The 11,318-nt window shown below is 46.7% G+C and overlaps 1 protein-coding gene across 1 annotated transcript; it reads right to left on the minus strand.

The window, feature by feature from the left end:
- Nucleotides 1–7,544: 7,544 nt before the first annotated feature.
- LOC123040231 (bidirectional sugar transporter SWEET6b-like) lies at nucleotides 7,545–9,483 on the minus strand. Its single transcript, XM_044463131.1, has 5 exons — nucleotides 9,292–9,483; nucleotides 8,966–9,182; nucleotides 8,670–8,831; nucleotides 8,013–8,132; nucleotides 7,545–7,894 (listed from the first exon to the last, which is right to left on the minus strand). Exons 1-5 carry the CDS (start codon nucleotides 9,369–9,371, stop codon nucleotides 7,733–7,735), a joined length of 741 nt encoding a protein of 246 aa, XP_044319066.1. The 5' UTR covers nucleotides 9,372–9,483; the 3' UTR covers nucleotides 7,545–7,732.
- Between the last annotated feature and the right edge of the window lie 1,835 nt (nucleotides 9,484–11,318).

The raw sequence follows: 11,318 nt of genomic DNA on the forward strand, positions 1-11,318 counted from the left end.
TCGTCGATCCCACCACCACCGGAGCAAACGGGTGGTGCGGTAGATGCCGGCGGAAGAACGGACATTGACGAGGGAGCTCATGGTGATACCAGGTCCAAGGACAAGGCTGCACATACCTCGGCGTCCGTACAAGCACCGCGCCCATCTCAGGAGGAGCAGGACCGACAGCGTCATGGTATTCACAGTACCATAGGTTTGTTGGACCAAGATCGAGCTGGAGGATCTCGGGGTGCTCAAGATCAGCGTGCACGCCAACATGCTGGCACGAGTGAGGCACGGTCGCCTGGACGGGATACTGCTCCTTCTAACATAGTTAGGAGTCCGAGCATATCCCGCTCCTCGCACCGTTCGCCACTGCCGCCCACCACTCTAGCAGAAGCTTTGGCGCGAGCTCAACTGCTCCTCGATTACCCTCCAACGGTAGACAAGATCGATGAATGGAGGGCCACCATTCAGAGTCTCATCGGCTTCGCCAACGGTGACACTCCGCGGCAGCCGAATACATCGCTGCCGCGGCAAGACTGCCAGGCGCGAGCCGATGGCGACGAAACCGGTGGGGGTGCAACCACCGTGCACTCTCCATCCAGAAGGCCAAGATCGCCGACTCGCCGGATCCACCTCGACAGCGACTCCACCGCGTCGTCAGATCCACGAGCTCGTCGTGATCAACGCCAAGTTCTTCACGAACGACAGCAAGAGGACGCTCGAACTCGCATCGAGCTCCGAAGAGAAGCGCGGCGTCAATCAGACCAGCGCGCTGGCCCCTCTGTCGACATGCATGCGCCAGGGGAACCAGGCGACTTGCCGTACGTGGTAGGTTGCCCTGCGTTCACTCGTGAGCTGCGGCAGGTCCAGTGGCCCAGCACGAAGAATTTCAAGCCAGACGTGCCAGAGAAGTACGACGGCAAGTCGCATCCGTCGGAATTCCTCAGCATCTACACCATCGCGGTGCAAGCTGCTGGGGGGCGGGACGACAAGATCCTTGCCAACTACTTCCCGCTGGTACTCAAGCCCAATGTCAGATCCTGGCTCATGCACTTGCCGAACAACTCCATATCCTCCAGAAACTGTTTTGGGGGATTGTTCTTCGGTATGAGACTCCTACAATAATCCAATTAGTTTTGTTCTAGTGCTTCATATACTGGAAATTTTTGCTGCTGTGGTGACCATGTTCTTGAGCTTGCATGTCAAATTTATATGATCCAAAGTAGTTTTTTTGCATGATATGGCCTCTAGACACTTGTGGGTGTAGTTGCTGCCTATTTTGTTGAGTTTTGTTCACTTTTATTTTGAATCACTAAATATTTCAGAAATTTTCAGAGAAAAGAAAAGCAATGAGGAGGTGGTTAATGGGCTCATCAAGCCATGATTCGGAGGAAACTCTAAAGAATAAGACCAAGTACAATCTTCCGCGTGTGGCGGAGCTTCGGACATGTGAGTGGCCAAGTGACGCATTCTTGAAGGAGGCGGGAATTTATGAAGATATCTATTTTTTGGCGAACAATGCTGGCATCATCCCCTTCCTCCAAGATAAGTGCGACCAATACCTCCTACTCACTAATACCTTTGTGCAAACATTTCATTTTTATCCTAAGAAAACACCACCCACGGTAGAGTTCCATTTGTATGATGAGCCAAAGGAGATATATGACATTATATGATCTTTGCGATGTTTGTAAAATACCTTATGAGGGAAGCATCAGTGAGCCACGTCCTGGAGACATGGATTGATTTTATTTCTCAAACTATTGTGGGGGGAGAGAGAGGAGTATCGGAAATGAGAGTTGCTAATTTACATTTTGCCGTGTTACGTTACTATGCATTATTTTCCGGGAGATGTCTTACTGGTCGTGGACAAAGTGGAACTCTCAGTTCACCTGGCCTTGCTATTTTGCGCCATGCTTTATATGCTGACAGAACTTTTAGTTTGTGCGCTATGTTTGCTCGTCGGTTACATACAAACCGGACGAAGGGTGGAACTCTCAGATCACCTGACCTTGTATGTAGTCTCCATAGTGGTCCTGGGCTGGTGCGTAAGTCGGAATATTTTGTGTTCTTGGTGTCGTTCTTAATATTCTCTTTTGCCTTATCTGTTAAATGACCCTTCCGCCTGTTGCGGTTGGTGCCACTGAAAGAGGATGCCAGAGTACGTGTGAGTAATGGCAAATGGTAAATACATTTGTTTCACTTTGTGATCCCACAAACCATGTTATGATATGAACCTACATTGACCACCGTACGTGACGAATCTTCTTTTCAACCATGATCCCATTGTTAGGCTTCATACCTATGTTTAGTGTCTGTACCAGGCGTGTTCCAGTTCTATTTTGCCTCTGGAAAAGTCACACTATTCCTTCAAATATATTCACTGGAAAGGCAAATTGGTACGTTCCATAAAAAAGCCCATTTCCTTAAGGAGACCTCGCTCACGCCCGACCATGCCTACCACAAAATAAGGCCCAATGATTTTTTTTGGATAGGATAAGTGCACTTCAGGCCACCAAGGGTCAAGCAGTCAGCGGCGGCCCCAAAGGAGATACCTTTTGTGTGGGAGTGCTCTTAGTTGAAAATATTCAAAGGTTGGTGCCTCAAGCTGAACTTTTCACCTTTGATTATTTCCCTGTTTTGCTACTAAGTATGATCCATCTAATCCTTGCAGCCCCTTCTCTGGACAAGCAATAGCTATTGCCGTCATGGACGCCGATGAGATTCTGGAGCAAGCGATACCTGAGTGGTTGGAATTGGCAATCATATGCTTCCATCGGTATCAGTCGCCATGATGAGCTCCGTCATTGGTTCTTATTTTGTGTACTTATCAAGATTGCTATCTAACTTGCACTAGCGTTCTTATATAAACGCCATGCTTTTGGTATTTTGTGATATGGTGCCGCGCATATAACGAAGAATCCGCTTCATCAGGGTCCAATGGGAGTCACGCGGAGCATGCATGTGAAGACACACCTACTGCATGGCATACTATAGTTCCAGGCATGTGAGCGTCAAGTACTACAACTCATCAACGATGGAGAGATAAAACGCTGCATTCGGTGCAGGCGATCCGTCAAGTCCAGAGATATTGGCCTTCGACAGGGATGGCAGAAGGCTTGTAGTTGAGCATGCCCGTGTGCTCGAGAAGCTTATGAGCATATTTCTGCTGATGAAGAAAGAACCCATCAGCGTGTCGTACCACCTCGATGACGAGGAAGTAGTGAAGAGGCCCAGATCCTTGAGGATGAACTCATATCGGAGACGAGCAGTGAGCTGATGAAGGAGCTCAGTGGAGGACGCCGTCAGGATGATGTCATCGATGTAAAGCGGGATGTGGCGGTAGCAGCGCCCTGATGGTAGACGAACAATGATGCTGTCAGAGCAGGTTGATCGAAACACGAGCCGTTGGAGGAAGGCGGCGATGAGCCAGTACAACACACATGGATGCTTGAGCCCGTAGATGGATCAAAAATGCAAACACACGTGATCCGGATAAGTGGCTCTGAAGAATCATGTAGGCTGCTGGCAAAACACCTGCTCGATGAGATGACCATCAAGGAATGCATTGGAAACATCCAAATGATGCACGGGCCATGTGTGAGACACCGCAAGCTGTAAAACATCGCAAATCGTACCCGATTTAACAACTGGGGCAAAGGTGTCGAAGTCAACTCCGGCGCGCTGCCAAAAGCCACAAACTACTCTATACGCTTTGTAGCGCTCAAGGGAACCGTCAGGGCGGGTCTTGTGGTGGAACAGGGCCGGGCGGACAAAATCCGGGGCCCTGTGCCAAACTAAAAAATGAGGTCCTATCTCAATAAAAAATGAACGAGCAATTATAATGTATAAATTAATATATCAAGCAGAATTTTTTTATAATGTATATAATATAATGTCTTACATAACAATTGGACGTATAGAAAATCATACCTATTCAACTCCCGGTTGCTATTTATTTGAAAAACTTCATTCTTTTAGTACTCTTTGAAATGAAATCTTCAATGATATCATCGTAATCAATCTTCTCCAAGACTTCACTCTCAAGTGCTATTGTGGCCAAATCATTGAGTCTTTGTTGTGTCATAGTAGTACGCATATAGAACTGCAATAGCTTCAACTTAGAAAAACATCTTTCTGCTGATGCAACTGTCACGGGAATGGTCAACAGACTAATTACTAGATGACACTTGCGGTGCTTTATTTTAAGAAATCTGTCCATACCACCTTTATAAGATTTATTAATTAAATTTTCTTCTTGTACTTTTCTCTTGCGCTTATAGGAACCAGACGGACGTTTCCCCATGATGATTCAAATATGTATTATGGAAACACAAGATAAAAAAGATGAATAAAATAAAATTGAATTTATACGTAGCATATATCAATTGGAGATCATGCGTAAATGCTTGGGAATTAGACAGACCGTTTAACTCACCTATTTTTCGGTCCTGTGTTCTTTAACCGACGAGGTAAGAACCAATCTCTAATAAAGTAACGATCCCTGTCAAAATTAGAAAATTAAGAATTAGGAGTATGAACTGAAGTTAACCGAAAAGAATGATTTGCTAAGCACCTGAAGGCTAGCGTCAGTCACCAATCAATCCGATGAGATGACGTCGATGAGTCCGAAATTTGAGAAAGGAGTCAAGGAAGGCAACGGCGGCACCGCGGCAGTGGCCTGTCGCTTAGTCGGTCTGAATCCGAAATCGGGTCGGTCTAAGGAACAGGGACCGAGCAAGAGCCACCGAGGGACGAGGCGGGACGAAGCGTCGACGTCGACGTCAAGGGCTCCAGGCGTCTAGCCGTCGAGGGCTCCCAGCGATCCGATCCCTGTAGCGATCTAGTGTTTTTCTATGGTAGCGATCCAGTAATTTTTTTTAGATAACGTAGCGAATTAGCGATGCCCTCGTCGCCTTTTTTTTCGAGTGCCGCCTCGTAGCCTGAATCTCTCATAGCGATCGGGAGAAGGAGTCCCAGTGCTGCATCCGCTCGACGGCCTAGCTCTCGCTCGATGGGCCTAGTTGCTCGGCCCAGTAGCGCTTACCTGTTACTACACCTATATAAAAAATATGGGCCCCCCAGAATTTTGGGCCCTGTGCGGGCCGCACCTTTGGCACCACTATGGGCCCGGCCCTGTGGTGGAACACCCATTTCCCACTGATGACGTTGGCATGGGGAGGCTGCGCGACACAAGTTTCCACATGTGGATGTCATGTTGTGCTCCAACGCGTCAAACTCCTTTTGCATCGTGGTGAGCTAGTGAGGGTCGCGAAAAGCAGCGCGGGCTCAAAAGGGAATCGACAATGGTGATGAAGTCGATGCGGTACACACGTACTCTTCAGACGAATAGCACATGCCGGGACAAACCACACCAGCGTGAGCACGGGTCGTCATGTGGTGCGGCGTTACCGGAGGGGCGGGTGGAGCAACAGGCAAGGGCGAGGATTCATCTGCATTAACGAAGATGGATGTCATTACAGGAGCCAGCACCATATCATCCCCATCGAGTTACTCTGCGCGTGACCTAAACCCGGCAACCATCATAAACATCATTGTTTCTGGTAAGCAAACCATCCAAGTTCATGTACCTCTGTAGAGAATTGCTAATCTACCATGCTAATGTATTTTCATGGCACTGTATAATCCCATCATAGACCCATTAGTTCGGTCCATGGGCGTCAAAGTCCACACCTGGAGGACAGTAGGGGACATGAATCTTATTGTCCATTCGTATAGGACGCAGTGCCCGACTACTTTGGCGCTAGGATTAGCAACCCATGTGACATTGGCAACCTCCTTGGCCTCATGCAATTGATCATCAGTTCCTCTCCTCCCCTCATGTGCTTTATATTGACTGTGCCAAAATGCACTTTTATTCTTCTTTCCATGGATATTTAATAACTGCTGGAATCCTGGATAAATAAGTTTGCTGGAGTGACCGGAAAATTAGTGCTAGTTGTGGTTGCTGCAGTTCCGCGGATTATCTGGGACACGCGAAATGATGGTGTTTCAGGCCCACACAGAAAAAACTGCTGGATGATGTGTTGTTGTGATCAAACTAATTGGATATTGGATTCACTATTCATTTCCTTTGTAGAGAAATGAGGTAAACAAAAATCTGTTGCAGCGGGGAGTAAGGCTCTTTGAACAGGTGGCAAATGAAGTGTTTGGAGCAGTGCAGGGCCAGAAACCTACTCACATAAGGCTATCGGTCTTCGGCTGCATTCAGCGGCTGTTTAGCAGGGCCATCTCCAGAAATTTGGGGCTTCAGGCGGAAACCAAAATGTGGCCCAAAATTTTGAATAATTCACGTAACATAATAAGAATTAATATGCGTAAAGCACACTATCAGTTTATTATATAATTTCCAGTCTGTTTTATTTGTACCTTATTTAACCATATATCAGATATTATGCTAAAATTGCAATGTGATAGGAAAGCAATGAACAAACTTCATGTTCTACCAAAAAGGACCATCTGTCTAGTATTTCTTCGAATATAATACTCAATCATATCTTCGTCCTATATCATATCTCCAAGACATCAATTTCTGCATCATGTTCCACAACCACCATCGTATTATCATCACCACCATCATCAACATTAACATCTGCAGTTTGATTTTCCGAATCAAGTTGGCGGGCTCACTAAATATCTATCGAGGGCACTCGTTTGAGTTCGAGCCTCAAGATCTAGTCTTTGTTTTGCAGCACCAAAATCATGACATAATGATGATCCAGGAACAAAACCTAACAAATTATAATAAGTTATCATTGATCAAACAGAATCTAACTAGATTCATATAGTAATAATCGCTAGATGACTCGTGATCATTCGAATACAAAGAAAATAAATTGATAAAAAAACCTTGCTCTTGGATATTAAAACACAGTATGTAGTCTATGGTTGATGTGTTTAGCTAGCCTGGCTGCTAGTTTGGATGTTGCTTCAAGTTGGATGTTATTTTTATTTCCCTTAATAGAAATTTGTGAGAAAGGGCTGGTGTCTTAATAGTTAGACCCACAAGTTGGTGGGCTATCTAATTTGAGCGGAGCTCTTCCTATACTCAACTATTTTTTCTTGACAAAGAAGTGTGTCTATATATAGAGTAGACACCATGCGATTAAACACACTGCTTTGAAATATATATGACAAACAATTAACATGTTACAAGATTCAGAAAAAAGCGTCATACTTGACCAAGCTGCAGAGCTGCTCGTTGCCTGTCGATGTGGTAACAAGGCAGCGTCACGGGAAATGAGCAGGAGCCATCCAACCAAACCGGTAATTAGGTTAAGTCTTTCTCCTTTTTTTCTCACACCGGGTTCAAAAGTTGCATCACCAATAAGAAGCCCATTGGGTGTTTTTGTGCAGAAAACAAAATAGGACCTTGCCCGAAACATAATACAAACACATCATGGATATTGAATAATTTAATTTAACAAAGCCATCGCACGCTGTAATTAAAAATTCAATCGTATCATCACGTAGGAGCAGATTGAAAACAGGCAAGCATACATGGTGTCATAATATATCTCTGGGATAACTCAGCTGGATTGGTATTTATATACACTTGTAATTTGCACTAGTAGTCTCGGACAGACGACAATGGTTCACGAAATTAAAGGTGATCTCAGACTCTACTAGCTAACAAAAAGTAGTACAAATTAACATCAACTTGTTGTTGAAGTATCATCCGGTATTAACAACTCAAAATCATTAGGGCTAAAAAACGAAGCCACGTTTATTTCTCTATGGTGACGGAGACGGTGCCGCTGGTAACGGCGTTTTTGGTGAGGACAGTGGGCAGTTCAACATTCTTGCCCTTCTTGGGGGTCGATCTGTAGTAGTAGAAGTACAGGATCAGCTGGATGAGACCAAAGATTGTACCGAGGGCATTGGGGATCTGCACAAAATTTAAAGAGGACATAAAAGTTAGATCAATCCGCGCTGAGGATTTCTTGATTGTATGTTTGGCTGGGTTTGCGACTTCTTATTTCCAATGTGTATGTGTATGTACATACCGTGATGTAGATGTCAAACTTGATAAGCGCATAGGCCGTCCAGCAGCAGCCATTGAGGAAGTTCACCAGCGACAGGAAGAATGGCATGTACTCCACACTCTTGGTCCTGATCACTTTACCCTGCAAATAGGCAGTACAATATTACTACTTTCATCTTAACTTTTTGAGTTATATTTGTATTAGTACACTCGTAAGTTGGCAAAAGCATCCGTCATTTACAATTAGCCTGAGCTCGTATTTCACCCTGTAAAGGAAGTTTACCTTTGAGATAGAAATAAACCGTAGGCTTTTTTGATTAACAATATATCATGTAGCATATTGTAGAAGAATTTGGGTGCGTGAGAGGTGAAAAGTCAATTCGGACTTTTTTTAACAGGGTTTTGGCACGAGCATTAAAAAAATGAAAGGTGGGTGCAGCTTTTAGATGGACATAATCAACAACAAACAAGGTGTACTGCTTAACAAATTAAGGTCTGTCAAAAGCATCCACTAGAACTTTAAAAATAAATTATAGGCAGGTATTTTTCTTGAAAACGCATCATTACCACACCATACGTGCACAATGCAAATTAATTAATTAGCCACCTGAACTAACAAGTTAAAGCGGTTATCAAAGATCACGGGTCGACGACCCTTAAGTTGGGGTGGTGTACGTACCATGATGGTGAGCGGGGAGGCGTACATGATGGAGCCGAAGATGACGCAGAGGATGCCTACGATCATGGAGCGCTTCTCATGGGTGTGGGCACCGAGGAGCACACCGGCCGCCACGGCAGCCACGAACGCCGCCTCAAGGGCGAGCACGCCGAGCATCTTCCACTGCACACACAGCAGAGCACATGCACATAGCTTGGGTTAGGGGCTGGAGGATCTTCTGTAAGGAAACTAAAGCCAAAAAAGACAGTGGGACGGATGAGGATTGAGGAGGCATTAGAAGGGTTGCACGTACATACCCTTGTGTTCTTGGCCGCGTAGATGATGAAGATGATGATGTAGGCGCCCTCAATGACAAGGCCGATGCCGTTGATGGTGAGGACGAGGGTGCTGTTGGGGTGGATGATGGGGAGCCCGTAAAAGAACCAGAGCAGGCAGTTCATGAGCGTCGCCAGGTAGGGGTCCGGTTTGAACTCCTCCACGTCCTTGGCCTTGTAGATCCGCCAGAACGTCGGCCTGCGTACATACGTACAATTAGAAAACGAGCCTCAGATTCATGCCCTAGCAACCACCTTTCATATATGTATACATACAGACTAGACGAGAGGAGGAGGAGTGGGCTTACACAGGGGAGAGGAAAAGGCCGAAGGAGATGACATTGCCGATGATGCCGACGATGTTGCGGGCCACGTCGGCGGAAACCATGATGCTCACCTAGATCGATCGATCGCTGGGAACACAACTCGATTGCTCGGGGGAACTAACGACTTGGGGAAGGTTGGTTGTGATTTGTTTGGGGCGTAGGTGGCCGAGCTTATATAGTAGGGAGTTCCCCGTCGCTTTCCCCAAGTTATATCCGATGTAGATATGGTTAAGGGTAGGTTAAACGGTTTGACTTGAGTGCAGTCCTCATCCAACTCCAACAGCCGGCCGTGCTCCCATCCAACAGCCGGCCGTGTCAATTTCTTCCTCGCCCGCGTCCTTTTTTCCAGCCTGAGCCCGAAACTGTCACGGACCAACACCAACCCAGCCGGCGTCACCCAAGGACACTGCAAAGCCCAAGACAGTCCCAGTCGTCCCAACGACCCGGAAACCCAACAAGCGTGTTACCGGATGCCGTGAAGTGTTGTTGGTGCTCTATACTCCGTGGATCTCATAATATAAAAGTGTTTTTGACACTATGCGACGGAGGAAGTAATATACAATTATCTTTCTCCTATTAAAGTGGAGTACGTAGGTAGTTTTGTTTCATTTGGTTACGTCGCTCCCATCGTCCCCATCAAAAATATTTATTCTAAAAAAACCAAACTCTTAACCGCGTTTTAGCCGCCACCACTCGACCCCACCCGCCCCTCCCCTCTCCTCGCCACCGTCGGCAGTGCCGCTAAGCAAAGCCGGGACGACAGGGCGGCGGCGGGACTTCTCCACCCTTCGAGCATCACGGCCGGTGCGAGACGGCCAGATCACGAGGAGGCGCCAGGCGACAACTCTTGGCGGCGGCGTGTGCGGCGCGGCGGCGCCGCCTATGATGCGAGCTCGGCGGCCGATCCACTTTGCGGCGCGGTTTGCGATGGTTGCGGCGGCGTGGTGGCCACCTTGCCTCGGGCGGTGGCAGCTGCAGGTGTGGCGCGGGCCTATACCGGGAAGGGCGGCGGCTGCGGTCGGTGCGCCATCATGCGTTGGATCTGCGGCGACGACGTGGAGGCCATGGTGATCTGGTCAGTGGCGCCTCCGGTCAGATATGATCTTTCCGGTGCAGCCGACGATGGTGGCCATCTCCTCCGTCGTATGTGGCATTGTGATAATGAAATCAAGAAATATCGACTGGCTAGGTGAAGCGTATTATGCAGACCTAAAAGTCAAGGGGGCCTCGGAATCCAAGACCTTGAGATTTAAAACATTGCTCTTCTCAGCAAGTGGGTTTATAAACTACTCACCGAGAATGGAGTATGGCAGGAAATCATTCGCAACAAGTATGTGGGATCCAATGCCATTTCTCAAATTCATAGGAAACCTGGGGATTCACATTTTTGGAGCGGTGTCATGAAGGCCAAGGAATTCTTCTATCAATTTGGGACCTTCTCGGTTAGGGACGGTTCTCAGGTTCGTTTCTGGGAAGATACCTGGCTAGGGAACAACTCACTAATGATGCAATATCCGAACTTGTACCAGATTGTCAGACATAAATTTATCACGATCAAACAAGTCTTAGGACAAGAAAACCGCGATATTTCTTTCCGTAGGGATCTTTTGGGCACTCGTCTGGCAGCATGGAATGAATTACTCACTCGCCTGGAGGACATTCAACTGTCAGATGAGCCAGACACTTTTCGATGGAACTTGCATCACAATGGCAAATTTTCGGTCAAATCCATGTATGATGCAATGGTTCATTGTGATGTTCCAGTAGATAACAGGAAATTGTGGAAGCTAAAAATTCCTCTAAGAGTGAAGATTTTCCTCTGGTTTCTAAACAAAGCAGTCATCCTAACTACAGATAATCTGGCACCATGAAACTGGCATGGTTCGAAGACATGTGTCTTTTGCCAACATGACGAGTCTATCAAACACTTATTTTTTGAGTGCAAGCTCGCTCTGGCAGTTTGGGCCATGTTCCAAGTAGCTTCGAATTTATACCCACCACGTAGTCCA

The sequence above is a fragment of the Triticum aestivum genome, chromosome 2B (genome assembly GCF_018294505.1).
Source record: "Triticum aestivum cultivar Chinese Spring chromosome 2B, IWGSC CS RefSeq v2.1, whole genome shotgun sequence".
NCBI lineage: Eukaryota > Viridiplantae > Streptophyta > Magnoliopsida > Poales > Poaceae > Triticum > Triticum aestivum.

What these genes read in the sequence shown, in the direction of transcription:
- LOC123040231 (XM_044463131.1), bottom strand. Translation starts at nt 9,371, where the DNA reads ATGGTTTCCGCCGACGTGGCCCGCAACATCGTCGGCATCATCGGCAAT. An exon ending in ACGCGGCCAAGAACACAAGG is followed by an intron (nt 8,832 to 8,965) that starts GTATGTACGTGC and finishes CTGTGTGTGCAG; the next exon opens with TGGAAGATGCTCGGCGTGCT. An exon ending in CCTCCCCGCTCACCATCATG is followed by an intron (nt 8,133 to 8,669) that starts GTACGTACACCA and finishes GCCTATTTGCAG; the next exon opens with GGTAAAGTGATCAGGACCAA.